At 39.1% G+C, this 17134-nt stretch overlaps 6 protein-coding genes across 6 annotated transcripts; all 6 read left to right on the top strand.

The window, feature by feature from the left end:
* Positions 1-211: 211 nt before the first annotated feature.
* Positions 212-2360, top strand: LOC105398265 (trypsin CFT-1-like). The gene is made up of 4 exons (XM_038119285.2): positions 212-299; positions 951-1134; positions 1479-1731; positions 2014-2360. The coding sequence occupies exons 1-4, from the start codon at positions 257-259 to the stop codon at positions 2329-2331; spliced, it is 798 nt and encodes a 265-aa protein (XP_037975213.2). The 5' UTR covers positions 212-256; the 3' UTR covers positions 2332-2360.
* A 992-nt stretch (positions 2361-3352) lies between these two features.
* LOC119694132 lies at positions 3353-4003 on the top strand. Its single transcript, XM_048624436.1, has one exon. It carries the CDS (start codon positions 3353-3355, stop codon positions 4001-4003), a length of 651 nt encoding a protein of 216 aa, XP_048480393.1.
* Positions 4004-6536: 2533 nt separating this feature from the next.
* On the top strand, positions 6537-8485 carry LOC105398257 (trypsin CFT-1). Its single transcript, XM_038118981.2, has 4 exons — positions 6537-6689; positions 7253-7436; positions 7625-7871; positions 8118-8485. Exons 1-4 carry the CDS (start codon positions 6545-6547, stop codon positions 8442-8444), a joined length of 903 nt encoding a protein of 300 aa, XP_037974909.2. The 5' UTR covers positions 6537-6544; the 3' UTR covers positions 8445-8485.
* Positions 8486-9582: 1097 nt separating this feature from the next.
* LOC125488428 (trypsin, alkaline C-like) lies at positions 9583-11301 on the top strand. The gene is made up of 4 exons (XM_048624515.1): positions 9583-9729; positions 10099-10282; positions 10421-10673; positions 10929-11301. The coding sequence occupies exons 1-4, from the start codon at positions 9642-9644 to the stop codon at positions 11256-11258; spliced, it is 855 nt and encodes a 284-aa protein (XP_048480472.1). The 5' UTR covers positions 9583-9641; the 3' UTR covers positions 11259-11301.
* A 1062-nt stretch (positions 11302-12363) lies between these two features.
* On the top strand, positions 12364-14581 carry LOC105398249 (trypsin, alkaline B). Its single transcript, XM_048624519.1, has 4 exons — positions 12364-12521; positions 12919-13090; positions 13740-13992; positions 14196-14581. Exons 1-4 carry the CDS (start codon positions 12479-12481, stop codon positions 14517-14519), a joined length of 792 nt encoding a protein of 263 aa, XP_048480476.1. The 5' UTR covers positions 12364-12478; the 3' UTR covers positions 14520-14581.
* An 821-nt stretch (positions 14582-15402) lies between these two features.
* Positions 15403-17134, top strand: LOC105382174 (trypsin CFT-1). Its single transcript, XM_011552019.3, has 4 exons — positions 15403-15523; positions 15854-16031; positions 16254-16503; positions 16749-17134. The coding sequence occupies exons 1-4, from the start codon at positions 15478-15480 to the stop codon at positions 17076-17078; spliced, it is 804 nt and encodes a 267-aa protein (XP_011550321.3). The 5' UTR covers positions 15403-15477; the 3' UTR covers positions 17079-17134.

Here is a 17134-nt window from a genome sequence, read left to right as displayed (position 1 = left end):
ATAACATACCTAATTCTAATATTCTTTTATGTTCTCTGTAATAGAGACATACGCACTTTGACACCATAATCAACTCTATTTGCTGATTTCAATTATATTGACCACCGTAGTCGTAAATCACTTCGGACAAGTACAGAAAGGAAATCTCTGATAACTTGGTTGATAAGATAGTTATGGTTTTTCCGAATCCAAGTTGATAAAGTTCATTCATAATTAGTATAAATGACACTACTGTGCCAAAGTTTATAACATAACAATGAGGTGTGCCATCATATTGACGGTGATCAGCGTTGCATTAGGTAAGTGAGACACTAGTCTTTCACTTTCATGTATACACAACTTCTTCAGTTTACTGCTGGACGTAGGCCTCTCCCAAAGCACGTTACTGGAAGCGATCCCCACCCAATTAATACCAGCTACCTTCCGCAAGTCGTCACCCCATCTAGCCAGAGGGCGTCCTTCACCACGTTTGCCTAGTCGCGGTCTCCATTCCAGAACACCCCATCGGATATTGGTATGAACAACAACTGAAATGAAAAAAAATATAATCAGTCTATCCTTTTTAAACTTATCACAATAAATTGTTTACTTTATCGACTTCCGAGAACAAGAGTATCTTATCAACCAAGTGACTAGGAGTTTTTCACGTACATGGGATTAGTGTTGCAGCCTCAAAGTCCAGTATCGATAGCCGATAGTTGAAGAAACATCGATAACAGATAGTCAATAAATATCGATAATTGGTTAGTCTATCGATAGTTTCGATACTTTTGGTAAACAGAAATACTATCGAGAGTATCGACGCTGTTACGTAATGAACTAAATATCGTTAATTTGATTTTATTGATCCAAGCGTCGTAGGTACTATCAATAGTATTGCTAGACATAGAAGTAAAGTAAAAAGGTACAAACCTGATAAAAAATAAAAACTTTGGTGTAATAACTTTCAGCGGCGTCGGTGCCTGCGCCGGCGCAGCAGCGTATAGTCGGCGGCCGACCCACCACAGTCGACAAGTACCCGTTTGCTGGGAACACGCAAATCTCTGAAAATGGCATAGTATGGCTCTCTCAATGTGGAGGTACCTTGATCAGTACCACCGCTGTACTGTCCGCAGCTCACTGCTTCGATTTCGGGTAAAAAATATAAGTACTTATATTATTATATGTATCTTAGTGGTTTTTTAATAAAGTAGAGGTGGGTAGATGAAAGGAGGCCCCTCCTCCTGATTACATTGTTATTTATACAAAGCCAGCAGCGCTGCTTGACGCAATTCAATTCCAGACACGCTAATTATTTTACCATGATGACCTTTGATAAACAATAAAAGATGGTGTAGAACAGAAGTGTTTTAGGAGCGGTTTTAGACTGGTGTATTTTTCGTCACTATACGCTCTTTTCTGGAAGCGCATGTAGGCCTTCACGTTTAATACAATACCTTTGATATACTTTAATATACTTTTATTTTTATTTTTTACAGGTTTCCAGCTAGATATTATGGCGTTCGCCTTGGAAGTTCTTACCCTAGCAGCGGAGGAACCGTCTTCAATCTAGCTTCATACGTGAACCATCCTGAATACAACACTCCGTATCACGCCAACGATGTGACCATTCTGAAACTGGCCACGCCTGTCGTATTCGATGACCTCAAGAGAAATGCTCGCATCCCCGCCCCTGTGTTCCCGATAGCAGATGGCGCTGAATTGACTGTGATTGGTTGGGGCAGTTTGTATGTAAGTATATTTGCGAGCCATACGGCGCGGCGGTGTGTGAAGGTCAAGAAATCTTTGTCAGGGCTGACATACGTGTAATTAGTTATCTTTTCTCACCAAATTCTCAAAATTTTACGTTATGATAATATGCCTTCCGTGTCTCGTCAAGTCATCATAAATCCTTAGCATATTTTACTTCATACCCTGACCAGAAACCTTCTTGATAAAGTTTTAAATAACATACCTACTCTACTCTGTAGATTGTTCTCAATCTAGTTATAGGTAAATCCATCTCTTTTACAGACTGATGGTCCAGCACCGGAGATCCTCCAAGAAGTCCAGCTGAACAAAGTTGACACGAAGATTTGCGCCGAACGCTACCGAACCCTCAATGCAGAATTACTACCGTACCCTGACGTCATCGACACAATGTTATGCAGTGGCATCGATGCCGGCGGCAAGAGTTCCTGTCACGGAGACTCGGGAGGTCCCGTCTTGTTGAATGAGGATATTGTAGTTGGAATCGTCTCCTGGAGTCACCAGAACTGCGGTGAACCGATGTACCCTGGCGTCAACACGCTCGTCAGCGCCTTTAGTGACTGGATTGTTGCAAATGCTTAGGTTAACAAGAAATAAATGATGTGTGTACTACATACGTATACTTATACTTACTTCTTTTTATTCGAGGCTTGCTACAGTCAGTATAAGAAGCTGTACTCTTTTGTTGTACCTTATTAAATACTCAAAACGCATAGCTATACTGAATATGTAGATTCCACAACATTATGAATAATAATATGTGGGAACATCCACAAACGACCGTCAGACCCCAAGCTAGGCAGAGCCTGTAATATGGGTATCGGACAGTTGATACATCAACACAGATATAGGTACATAGATATACATATACAGGGTGGCCCAAAGAGTGACGTCCAAAGGAAAATGTTTGATTCCTTAGGTCAAGGGGTAGCCAAATCACCCCCATGTATGTTCAGCAATTTTTAGTAGTTTAGGAGTTATGATTTTTTTTCCAATTTTTCTACGAAAATCGACCTCAGTGGATTAATTATGGTTTTATTATTTTTTGGATAACTTTTTTAAAGCATTTTTTATTTTTGTGTCATCCTTTTAAGTTGTTCTTTTAACCATAAAAGTTTCAGCTTCCTAGCTGTAATGTAAGATAGTTATTTTTTTATCGAAAGTTCGAATTATATCATCGAGCTGGACTGCTCTGAATTTTCTACTTGAAATTAAAAATTGAAAAAGATATTCTCATGGTCCCTTATTAATTTTAAAAACTCCGCAAGGTTCCAAAATTACATAAAAATAAAAATAAACTATTGCTTAATAGGGTATTATTTGCAGAAAAAAGCCTTCAAAGGTACCTGGGTGGAAATTACCTAATTAGTAAATTGTTTCAGAAAGTTGAAATATTCCTGTTATGTCATTACAGTTTACAGTTAGGTGGTCTAATTCCAGCAGTGGCGAGTATAGGTTGGGTTGTGGGGTAAGACAGGGGGGTTTGTCTTCCCCTAAATTGTTTAACCTGTACATGAATGATCTGATAGGTGAGCTCAGCAGCACCAAAGTTGGTTGCTCAATAGATGGCGTTATGATCAATAACATAAGCTATGCAGATGACATGGTGCTGCTGAGCCCATCGATCAACGGTCTCACGAGGCTTCTGGCAGTCTGCGAGTCGTATGCGGAAACACACGGACTTAGGTACAATACTAAAAAAAGTGAACTGTTAGTGTTTCAGGCTCCAAATATAAAAAAGAGACTGGTTCCTTCAGTCTACTTAGGAGGAGTAGAGTTAAACAGAGTCACCGAGTTCAAGTACCTGGGTCACGTGGTCACGGAGACGCTCGTAGACGACCTGGACATGGAGCGGGAGCGCAGGGCGCTGGCGGTCAGGTGCAACATGCTGGCTCGCCGGTTTGCACGCTGTACTCGACAAGTCAAGCTGACCTTGTTCCGAGCGTACTGTCAGTCCTTCTACACGTGCAGCCTGTGGGTCAACTACACGCGCCGGGCCTACAGCGCGCTGCGCGTCCAGTACAATAACGCACTGAGGATCGTGTTGGGGTTGCCGAGATTCTGCTCCGCATCAGGTAAGTTCGCTGAAGCCAGAGTGGATGACTTCTTTGCCGTCATGCGTAAGCGAGCAGCCTCCTTACTATCACGTACGCGGAGCAGCTCGAATGCTATCCTCAGTGTGTTGGCGGATAGGATGGATAGTCCAATTGTGAGGCATTGCGTGGGTGTACACCTTGACCGAAATAAGAAATGAATGTACTTAACTATTTATTTGTTAATTCAATTAATTTATTCAATTAATTATTTCATATTATTTAATCCAATTTATTTCACATTTAAAATGACATTGAAGTATATTTATTTATTATTTCTGATCTGATTTAATTTAATTTTTGCATGTACTTATGATTTTTATATTTTGACTAACAAATTTTTTGACATGTTTTACTGATTTACTATGGATGATATATCTGGAAATAAATGTTTAATAATAATAATAAATAATTACTAAGGTCTAATTAAGTTAGAAAATGTATCAAATTAAAGGGAAAATTAAATTACTTACTTTTTTTTTAATTTACGTTACATTTTTGAATGTAAATTCTTAGAAAAATGTTTTAGTCTGAGTAGTAAGATTTATGAGATATTTTTTTATTAATAATAAGTAAATAAACTCTAATAATTATTTTACACATTTACTCACAATAAATTTTCAAAATGGCGACCTCCCATAGCAATACACAACCTACATCTACGCAAGAAATTTTCTTTAAGTCAAAAAAGTGACAAATGTAAAAAATATGACATTTGTCAAAAGGTTAAACATGTAAAAAAAGTACCTTTTCTCAAAAATGTGACATCTGTCAAAAAGTTACATCTGAATGAAACAGAGAAGCGTATAGGCGACTTAAAGAAAATTTCTTGCGTAGATGTAGGTTGTGTATTGCTATGGGAGGTCGCCATTTTGAAAATTTATTGTGAGTAAATGTGTAAAATAATTATTAGAGTTTATTTACTTATTATTAATAAAAAAATTATCTCATAAATCTTACTACTCAGACTAAAACATTTTTCTAAGAATTTACATTCAAAAATGTAACGTAAATTTAAAAAAAAGTAAATAATTTAATTTTCCCTTTAATTTGATACATTTTCTAACTTAATTAGTCCTTAGTAATGACATAACAGGAATATTTCAACTTTCTGAAACAATTTACTAATTAGGTAATTTCCACCCAGGTACCTTTGAAGGCTTTTTTCTGCAAATAATACCCTATTAAGCAATAGTTTATTTTTATTTTTATGTAATTTTGGAACCTTGCGGAGTTTTAAAAATTAATAAGGCACCATGAGAATATCTTTTTCAATTTTTAATTTCAAATAGAAAATTCAGAGCAGTCTAGCTCGATGATATAATTCGAACTTTCGATAAAAAAATAACTATCTTACATTACAGCTAGGAAGCTGAAACTTTTATGGTTAAAAGAACAACTTAAAAGGATGACACAAAAATAAAAAATGCTTTAAAAAGTTATCCAAAAAATAATAAAACCATAATTAATCCACTGAGGTCGATTTTCGTAGAAAAATTGGAAAAAAAATCATAACTCCTAAACTACTAAAAATTGCTGAACATACATGGGGGTGATTTGGCTACCCCTTGACCTAAGGAATCAAACATTTTCCTTAGGACGTCACTCTTTGGGCCACCCTGTATTATATACATAGTAACACCCAAGACAACTCCTTCGATATAAAGATGTTCAGAAGCGGCACATGAAAAGATGCAACATTGAGCCCTCTCGTTGGGAAGATTTGGCGGCACAACGGCCTGAATGGCGCAGGGTGGTGGCAAGGCGAGTACGCGAATTCGAGCAGCAGCGTAAAGCTGAATTAGACGCGAAACGCGACCAGTTAAAAGCCCGTCCACCTGCCGCCATCAACTATAATTATGTCGGCGGGTACTCACATGCCCACATTGTGCGAGGGGGTTCGCTGCAAAGATCGGCTATATAAGTCATCTTAGGGCGCACGCGCGCCAACAGAACTAGGGGTCGAAGTGGTCGCCATGGCCGAAATCGGTCGGACCAATCATCATCATCAACACCCATGACCCGAGTGCAAATATCTGTGTATAAACAAATAACTGCCCCAACAGTCAGGGTCCCTAACCACTACACCTTTATTTATTTAACGTTTTATTGCATACACATAGAAACATTTAAAATAGGTACAGATGATTACAGTTCACAGTCTATGTACACAAAGGCGGACTTCGGTCGTCAACAACAACATTGACGATTGATTATCTTCACAAGGTAGGTACCTCTACCTAAATGAATAAGTAGCAATTTATGAAACTGACCTACGCAACTCGCTAACTCTATGTCGAGAACCTAAGCCAAAATTTCCACCATGTAGTAAATATTCTTCTTCTTCAAGTGTCTCTCCACTACTAGACGTTGGCGGTCAGCTCTGCATACTCCTCTCTATTCTTCGCCAAGCGCATCAGCTGTTCTGCGATGGCCACTCCCGTAGTAAATATAAATAATATAATATGCTTAAATCAATACCCACATTGGCCACCTTGTATCAGAACTCCCTCCGGTCGCGTGTCATAGCTATTTAGCCATGTTATTTTATTATTTAGTTATGATGACATGGCTCAACCTTCGACCATTTTAAATAATCAAAGGGCTCAACTCTTGGCATTATAATCTACTTAATGAGATTGATCACCAATAATTAGAGGAAGGAGAATACCGATAACTTGATAGAGATAAGATACCGAGTTATGGTTTTTCCTATTTTTTTATTTGATTTGATAAAGTTATTCGTAATTAGTATAAAATGCCACTTCTTTTTCTACTTCACTATAGTCACATTTCACATAGCAATGAGGTGCGCCATACTTTTGACGGTGATCAGCGTCGCTTTTGGTAAGTTACTAGTAGAACTAAACTACTCACATACTTATAAAATTCAACAAATCAGCATCATGAAAAAGCACTGTCTATCGAAATACGAGTCCTATAGTTTTGGTTGTTTTACCTATATTTTCTTTTTTAATTTTGGTATTGGTAGGTACTTCTGCATTCTGGGACGTTAACTATAGGGTTTATTAGATACGCCAATTTTTTTAAAAACTGTTGTTTAAAATCGATGTACCTACCGAAAGTGCCCAGACCGTCTTCCATTATGCCCAGAATCCAGAAGTTAATTTCATATTTACGCTAGAATCGACCGTATTTTGGGTTTGAATCCTACTGCCTCCATTATTATAAACCTTTTCCCGTTCATCTCATATTTCTAAACTATATTTAAGGGCTTGTACACAAAACTGCCTTGTGACGTCGCATCGCAAAAATCTTAAACATAGGCCATGAAAACTGTCAAAACAGTCGCAGATTTTTGCGTTGTGAGGTCGCAGCGCAGTTTTGTGTACTAAGCCTTAAGTCTTATAATATGTACCTACTAATTTGTCAACTTTGATTAATTCCAGCGGCGTCTGTGCCGGAGCCGAGGCAGCAGCGTATCGTCGGCGGCAGCGCCACCACCATCAACAAGTACCCGTTTGCTGCGCACTTCCAACGGAATTGGTTGAACATACTATGGAGCGCCCATTGTGGAGGTTCCTTGATCAGCACCACTGTGGTGCTGTCCGCTGCTCATTGCTTCGACGCTGGGTAAAAATACTTATGCATCTACACAGCCTACCTAGGTACCTTATCACTTCCAATAGTTTCTGCATCTTCACAACCTGCTTTCCAACCCTATATCTTCTGACAATAACTAAATTTCATCCTTGATCCTTAAAAATATCTAAAACTGTAATAGTCAACTTGATGTTTATAGGTTTTTTTCTGTTTTTTAGTTTGGCGCCGAGTGACTACCGCGTTCGTCTTGGCAGCTCCTCCAACACCAACGGAGGAACCCTCTTCAGTGTAGCCTCTTACTTGAACCACCCTGAATACAGAAACCTTGACAAAGACGTAGCCCTTGTGAGGCTCGCAACACCGGCCGTCTACAGTGACGTCATTAAAGCTGCCCGCATACCGTCCACTTCTTTCTCGATTGCAGATGACACTAAATTGACTGTGATTGGTTGGGGTGCTCTGTATGTAAGTATATTTTGTGAGTTTTTTACTTTGTGAAATTTTGTTGTAAGTACCTGCTCATATGAAGTCTGTTCAGTATTTGAAAAAAATACAACGACAGCTTATAACTGTTCAATATCTCATTCCTTTTTATTTCGGTCCCTGTCAACGCCTTTACTTCTCCGTTCCTTCAAACTACGTCTTTCTCTTACCTAATTTCTAATATCAGGCTCAACTCACATGAATACTTACCACTATCATTTCCTGCAGGCTGGTGGTCCGGCTCCTGAGATCCTCCAAGAAGTCGAGGTTGACAAAATCAACCAGGAAGTTTGCGCTGAACGCTACAGGCTCCTCAACGAGCAACGGCCACCATGGTCCCAGTTGCCTGAAGTCACCGCCAACATGTTCTGCAGTGGAATCCTCGACGTGGGAGGCAAGGACGGTTGCCAAGGAGACTCCGGCGGTCCCGTCATATTGGACAGCGACATCGTGGTTGGAATCACCTCGTGGGGAGAAGGCTGTGCGCAGGCTCGCTACCCTGGCGTGAACGCGGACGTCAGTGCCGCCAGTGAATGGATTGTTCAGAATGCTTAGATTTGAGTTTAAAGAAATTAAAACTTGATAATAAGCGAAAATTTGCATTTTATTTCATCTTCTATGTAAAATAATATCTATTTAAGTACCTATCTAAACTTAAGAAACTAATAATCACTCATATTTTTTTAAACTTCCAAGTTATTTTTCGTTGTTTTTTTTTCTTATAGCCCATCCATCACGTCCCCACTGCTAGGGTACAGGTCTCCTACCAATGAAGGAAGGGTTTAGGCCTATTCCAGTCCACTACGCCGCCCTAGTGCACGTTGGTGCACCCTAACACAAACAAACTTGTGCTGAGAGAGTCGGTGTAAAAAGTAACCCAATATTTGAAGATGTTTTCAAGCTGCCTGAAGGCCTCTGACTAGGCTTAACGGCTGAATGAAACAGCAACCGGGACCCACGGCTTAGCATGCCGTCCGTATAGCCTAATTGATTTTTATAAATTATTGTAAACTATAATTATGACGTAACGCATTTTTATGTAGTAACTGATAACTGTAAGTAATCTATGATACATTATAATTAGAAATTTAACCAGTTCAATGCTCTTGCTAGCCTAAATGCGATATATTTGGTTTTAGCAAAATTTCAGGTAAGTAAGTTAAAAGAAAGCCAATTCATATTCTGCTGCAGATAGACCTGAGCGAAATCCAAATTGATTAGAGCCCAGACTGTTATTTTTTTTGCATAGCTGACAAGGTGGCAGTTCAGTCATCTTTGCAAGATGTTCATCAATAGCAAAGCGTCTGTATGAGACGCAGGAAAAATAAAATATTATTTGACCTAGGCACAGTAGGCACCATTTTGCGCTAAGTATGTAGTATACAGTATACATAGACTTATATTTAAAATTTTATTCTTAAAAAAATATTACCAAACTAAACTTCCTACATATATAGGGGAAAGATATCAGATATAAACAAAAACTACCCTTATTCGAATTCGTTATAAGGGTTCAGTCTTTCCCCGTGGAATGGAATATGTATACATAGGATCTTAATGAGATATTCCATAAAGTCCGTCATGATCAAATTAATATGTTATGACAAAAAATCAGTCAGTGCTTAATCAACTTTCTTAAAAATAACGTATATAATCACTAGGTTGATAAGATTGTTATGGTCTTCTCAGAATTTAACATTGATAAATTTAATTCATTCAAAATCGTATAAAAAGCTGCTGCTTCTAATTATAATGTATGATAGATCACTTACAGTTATCAGTTCCTACATAAAAATGCGTTACGCCATCATTTTGACGGTGGTAATCGGTGTCACTTTTGGTAAGACGTGGTGAAAAATATAAATATCGAATCACACTACATTTTAAATATAAACATTATATTAGATTCAATTTTGTTACTGTGCCAGTGTTTTTACTAAGTACCTAAATAAATTATATATAGAAAAACAAACTAATGGTACTTAAAAAAAAAAACACGCACTCACGCCTTGTGCTAATGTACTCCCTTGCGGGGTAGGCAGAGGTGCATTGCTGGCAGCAATTTGCTGCACCCACTTTTCGCCAGAGTGTTATGTTAGTCCCAATGTAATAGGGGGCGGGCCTATTGCCATTTTACAGGCACATCCAAGACCCGAGAACAAATATCATACTACATACAAATATGGTACTTACTTACCTAAATTTTCAGCGGCGTCGGTTCCGAACCCCGGGCACCAGCGAATAGTCGGTGGTAGGCCTACTACTATTGAAAAGTACCCGTTTGCTGCCCAAGTACAGAGCAGTTCTTTCGGCATATTGTGGGGCCTGCAATGTGGGGGTTTCTTGATCAGTAGCACTGCTGTCATTTCCGCAGCTCATTGCTACATATTCAAGTAAATAGTTCTAGATTTTTTTCATTCTATTGATTTCCGCTTGTACCCTTCATACAATTCATACTATTTCAAGAATATAATTAAAGGCAAACCGTTTTTTTTTCTACCCACGACTATAAAATATGTTTCTTTTTACAGTTTACCAGCCAGATCATATCGCGTTCGACTTGGGAGTGCTTCCTCTGTCAGTGGGGGAACCATCTTCTATGTATCTTCGTACGTGAACCACCCCGACTATAACCTCGCTTCAAACGAATACGATGCGACCGTCATGAGGCTTGCAAGACCTGTCATCTTTAACGATGTTATGAAAAGTGCTCGTATTCCGGCCAGTGTGTTCCCGATAGCTGATGGTGCTGAACTGAGTGTGATTGGTTGGGGCGCTTTGTCTGTAAGTATGGTTATTTTTCTAGCATTTAGTAATGTGAGGATTTGGTCCACAATTTAAGTATCTATTAGCTTTTAGGATTTTATATTATTTTTTGAGTTTTATGTTAATTATAACAATATCAAGCTCTAAATTTTCCACAAAGGTCACTTTGTACTTAATTTTTAATCAGTTTTTACCCTCATCTCAGCATATTAGACTACACTCAGCTAAACACTTCTGAACCCGTTCAATAAGCTAACCTATTATCTTTTACAGAACGTAGACCCTGGACCTGAGATCCTCCACGAAGTGCAGGTGAACAAGATTAACACGACAATTTGCGCCGAACGCTACAGGGCCCTCAATGAACAACTGCCAGAGGACGATCAGGTGCCTGAAGTCACAGACACCATGCTCTGCAGTGGCATCCTCGACGTCGGAGGCAAGGACGCTTGTCAAGGGGACTCGGGGGGCCCCGTCATATTGAATGACGACATCGTAGTGGGAATCGTGTCTTGGGGTTACAACTGCGCTGAGCCGCTGTACCCTGGCGTCAACACTCGCGTCAATTCCGTTAGCAGCTGGATTGTTGAAAATGCATCATAGCTTTGAGTGTTATCTAATAAATATGTGATTTATTGCAATTTGATATTAAGTTGTTTTATTCAATTGATGAAAGGTATTCTTTATAGCAATACGCATGTTTTGAGTGCAATAACCCGAAATTTATAATTTTAGTCTAAGAAGGGTTTTGAAAAAGCTCATAACTGTAACAGATTAGGGCTGGATTGTAACTGTCAGTCACAAAGGTAGAGAGTAACTATCAGTCATCGGTAGATAGAGTTACTGAAACTGGCAGTTAGTAGAGTCTCCAATACGTAGATCCACTACACACTGCAATATAAAATACCTGGGGCTTTACCTCTCAGGTAGAATTGTCACTCTGATATTATGCGTATTTCTTTGCCACAAACTGAAGGTACACGATGATAAAATAATGGACAACATCTCAAAAAACTAAAGCTGCTATAAATCGAAAACCATTTCGAGATTAAAGGCCACAAAAAAAATGTTTTTGTATTTTTTGGATGTATCAATTTCGAGAAATTCATAAAATAGTAAAAAAGTGGTGATGACGTCATGCATCAGGTGCGATGCATTTTGATGATCAAAGCCTATAGATTTAATTTAAAAACAAAGTAACTGTTACTTTCATTTTTGATTGACGTTGACGTTTTATCGTGATGTTGTTGTTTATTTGAATAAACTCCTCCTCTCTCTCCTCTAATTCTCCTCCTAACGGTCCTCTAATTTTGAATAAACTTTCCGAATAGCTAATAAAAATATAGGGTAAAGAAAATGAAATGTCTATTATAGAGCTTCCACTATGTTATTGTATTTTTGACGTTTCCTTATGTCTGGTAAGTAAAGTTAGTTTTTCTTTGCAGTCATCAAATATGTATGGGATTTCGAATATCAAAATCCAATAATATAATGGACAGAGTATAATTAACGACGAAGTGACGATGCAGAGCGCGCCCGTCTCCTAATAGTACAATAACATGAAAAGTTACATAATGGTTTGAAATGGGTTTTTACAGTCATGCGATGCGATACGAATATAACTTAAAATCTGCCAAAATTAGATACAAATATAACGGAATGAATTAACAATAAATAATCAGACCTTAATCATTTGGTCGATAAGATTGTTTTGGTCTTTCCGGAATACTTAATATGCAAATTGATAAAGCTAATTCATACGAGTAACAGTACAAAAGGTGGCACTACGTGTTTCTAATTTAAAATAGCAAATTTTAATAAAAATGCGTTGGGCCATCATTTTGGCGGTGCTCAGTGTCGCATTAGGTAAGTTTCGGTTGCTACATGCATTACAAAAAAATAAGAGGAATGGTTTGGTGAAATGTTCATTAACACACGACTAATGAAAAAGTTCAACTTACAAAATGATGATTTCATTTGGTAGGTACTATTCTGATGCGTTGCAAAATAATCTTCAATACCGCTGACGGCTTCATTAGCTAGTATTTTCCGTTATTCCCAAAACATAATCACTGTTCCTTGCAAATATTCATTCCGGTTTCTTATTTCATTTTATTCAGATTCAAATTTCACTTAATAGACATCATCTCAATCCACGACATACCTATCTCAAGAGTTACCTCTATTTTATTTTTAATTCTAGATAGGGGTGCGTGTATTACAAAATACGAGTAAATGAGTAAACCATTCTTAACATTTTCAGCGTCAGCGGCACCACAGCAGCGTATAGTCGGCGGACAACCCACCACCATCAACAAATACCCGTTCGCTGCTCATGTACAGACCGGATTACTAGGCGTGCTGTACGGCCCTCTATGTGGGGGTTTCATAATCAGTAACATGGTGGTGATATCCGCAGCACATTGCTTCCAGGGGTTAGTTAACTAATTTTGATTTCTGTTGTGATCTAAAGCTAGATCGGTAACGCACTTTTAAACCGACTGCGAAAAAAGAACGAGTTTTACGGTTGTGATATCCGCCGGGCATTGCTTCCAGGGCGTTAGTTAACAAATTTTGATTTCGGTTGTGATAGTAGTGAGGCCATCGATCTTCTGAAGGTAATGCTTTGAAGGCTTCTGGAAGCCTCTCCCAGACTACTGTTATGAATGATGAGGCGAGATTGCTCAAGCGGTATTCTATAGCTAGATCGGTAATTTACTTTTCTCTATGGTCTTTGCTGTCTTCGATGGGCTTAAAGAAACGGGAAAGTTTGTGAATATAGAAGTTTGTTGCTCTTTCATCTAGAATAACTCAAAAGGGTTTTCGTGAAATTTGGTATACAGTAAGCTGATATCCTGACACATTTATGCTAGGGCAACAGCTAGTGACATAAAAATATCAGAGCAGAAAGACATAATTATACACTCACGACGAGCAATGAAAAAGTGCCAGTGACATAAAATGGAACTCAAAGACGGATGGAACTATTTCATTGCACGCGAGTGTATCATGACATGTATCTTATCTCTGAAATATTATACTCAGGGAACTACTAATACGGGGCTATTTTAATTATTTCTACAGTTCTCCACTCCTGACATACCGCGTGCGTCTTGGAAGCTCCTACTCTGCCAGTGGAGGATCCATCTTCAATCTACGCTCATTACTGAACCACCCTGACTATGTCGACCGAACCCTAGTGAACGACGTGGCCATACTAAAACTGCTCAGGCCTATCGTATTCAGTGATGTCATGAAAGCGGCTCGCATCCCTTCCAGTGCGTATGTGGTGGCTGATGACACTGAATTGACTGTGGTCGGTTGGGGCAATTTGTATGTAAGTATTTTTTCACTGCGTTTGATGGATGGACTGTCCAAAACTTCTATGCCACTTTCGAAAGTTAAAAAAATTAAGAGCTTTATTTTCCTTTCATTCTTACCTTTTTATTTGCCTGACTATACCATGCCTGTGAAATAATTATTAAGCTCAGTCCAGCTAAACATTTCGAGCCCTACTAACTCTTCTATTATCATTCACAGAGCGCAGGCCCCGCCCCCGAGATGCTCCATGAAGTGCAGGTGAACAAAGTCAACACGACAATCTGCGCCGAACGCTACAGAGCCCTCAATGCTTCATCATCTTACCCGTACCCTGAAGTCACCGACACGATGTTATGCAGTGGCGTGGACGTTGACCGCAAAGGTTTCTGTCAAGGAGACTCGGGGGGTCCTGTCTTCATGAATAACGATATTGTAGTTGGAATCGTCTCCTGGAGTCACCTTGAATGCGCCGAGCCCACGTACCCTGGCGTCAGCACTCTCGTCAGTGCTTTCACTGACTGGATTCTTGCGAATGCTGCTTAACTGTGTGTATTGTAACTAATATCTGTTAACATAAATTTTAATAAATGTATGATTTGTATATACCTACGTTGCTAAGGTGTTTTAATTTTCTTATTCAAGAGTGTTTATTAAATTTATACCCACAGTACAATGTTCATCAAAAAAAAACATAGAAGAGTTTGTCCTGACTATTCATAGGCAGCCGCCCTCGGCATGAGCTGGCACGAAGTCGAAGGCATGGCACAGGACCGGTCAGAGTGGAAATCTACACTTCGAGCCCTATGTCCCTGATTAGGGATCCCAGGACCTGATGATGATTCATAGCCATGTTTTATGAAAAAAGGTTCAAGCGTTTGACAATGAGAGCTGTTTTTAATAGTGGATGAGGAGATCTGACTATGTTGTGGACAGAATTATAGGCAGTTCGATAAGCTGAAAAGCGAACTTAAAGTCTAAATACCTATTAAGACTAAAACATACTTAGGTATAGATAATATCTACGTACCTACATAATATGTATTATTCCATTCAAAAATACGTCATCTAGTTACATAATATATTAACATATTAGGTATATATAAATACTTATAAGCATGAGCTGACCGAGTTGCTGGGTATAAGTGGGCAACCCGACTGTCAGCAACTAGCGGGACCCACGGCTTAATGTGCCGAAACACGGAATCGCCAAGAAAACAACCGTTTGAAATCGGTCACCTATCCAATGGGGCCGTGCCATGAGCTGCTTAACTTCAATGATGTTACAATGATTGGAATAAGATTTACTATGGACGCTAATTTTGCCAGTCACCTACCTACACCTCTAATATAGTTAAATCTGAATAATAGATATGTTTAATCACCTAATTAATTGGTCGATAAGATTGCTTTGGTTTTTCCTTTTTTCCGGAAGTAGATAAAGATTCTTAATGGTAAGTATAAAGAGGACTTCAAGTATGTAATAAAACATTGTTAACTAACAATGCATAGCGCCATCATTTCACTAGCCGTAATCAGTGTCGCTCTTGGTAAGTAATAAACACATTACTTATCGCAATTGCCAATTATTATCGTATTACTTTCTACACCTGTTGTTATTGATAGCCATATTCATTAATAAAATTATTCACTCGCATATCTCATCTCATTATAATATCGCTTTCCAATTTCATGCCGCTCTTACATATAAATCCTCCAGTGTAGCGGTTCCTAAAAGTTGAGTACGATGTCAATGGTATAATAATGTTCCAATACTCTGAAAAAAATCCGTTTCGGAAGGCACATACTTTAAAAGTTTTCCAAAAAACACTATTTTACAGTTTTAAGGTTTATAAAAAGGTTGTTTTAATAACTTTCAGCGGCGTCGGTGCCCGCGCCAGCGCAGCAGCGAATAGTCGGCGGCCGACCCACCACAGTAGACAAGTACCCGTTTGCTGGGAACATTCAGAGTGATTTATTCGGCGTAGTTACCAGTTCCGTATGTGGTGGCAGTTTGATCAGTGCCACCGCTGTACTGACCGCTGCTCATTGTGTTGGGTAAGTATTATAAGTTTTTTTTAGGACATAGACGGCTGATCACCTCATGTGCGAAACAGTGAAATGATCCATGCTGTCGGATGGGCATGTAAAGCTATCGGTCCAGCGCTCAAGAGCCTGCCCAAAGATTATTGATTCTCCATCAAATAATACACATAACCCTGAATACCTGAAATAGATGAAATACTACGGCCATTTAAAGATCCTCGTGTTATTTTACAGTTTTCCAGCCAGCGCATACGGCGTTCGACTTGGAAGTGCTTACGCTAACAGTGGAGGAACCGTCTACAATGTGGCTTCATACGTGGTCCACCCTGACTGGACCTATGTCGACGAGGGTGACGTGGCTATACTGAAACTGGCCAGGCCTGTAATATTCAGTGACGTCGTAAGAGCTGCTCGCATCCCAGCCAGTATTTACCCGATAGCAGATGGGACTGAATTGACTGCGATTGGTTGGGGAATTTTGTATGTAAGTACATTAAGCACTAGACATAACTAGATAATCTTTTTATACAAAGATGAGTTTGAATTTTATGAATATAATCACCTAATTCATATTATAAATATGTGATCTTAAAAGCCACCTATGTATATCCCGACCGGTTTTTACTCTTTTACCAGAAACATTAATGTTAAAGTTTTATATAACTATTCTACTCTAAACATTGGACCTAATCTAGAACCCGTCCAATAAACCCTTCTTTCGTTTTACAGCCTGGAGGTCCTGGACCGGAGAGCCTCCAAGAAGTCCAGCTGAAGAAAATCAACACGTCGATTTGTGCCGAACGCTACAGGGACCTCAATGCACAATTAGATCCATCTCTTCATTACCCTGACGTCACTGATAGAATGTTGTGCAGTGGCATTGACGCCGGCGGCAAAAGCACTTGCAGTGGAGACTCGGGGGGTCCTATCATAGTGAATGATGACATCGTGGTTGGAGTCATCTCCTGGGTTGACCGTAATTGTGGTGCGCCGCTGTACCCTGGCGTCAACTCACTCGTCAGTGCCTATAGTGACTGGATTGTTGAAAATGCGTCTTAGATTCGAGTATTGTGGCTCTTTTCTGCAACAGTTGTAATAAATATATGATATTTTTA

This window comes from Plutella xylostella, chromosome 12, assembly GCF_932276165.1.
Source record: "Plutella xylostella chromosome 12, ilPluXylo3.1, whole genome shotgun sequence".
In the NCBI taxonomy this organism is placed as follows: domain Eukaryota; kingdom Metazoa; phylum Arthropoda; class Insecta; order Lepidoptera; family Plutellidae; genus Plutella; species Plutella xylostella.
The sequence above is the reverse complement of the archived record's forward strand: the minus strand, read 5'-3'. Positions and strand labels throughout refer to the sequence as shown.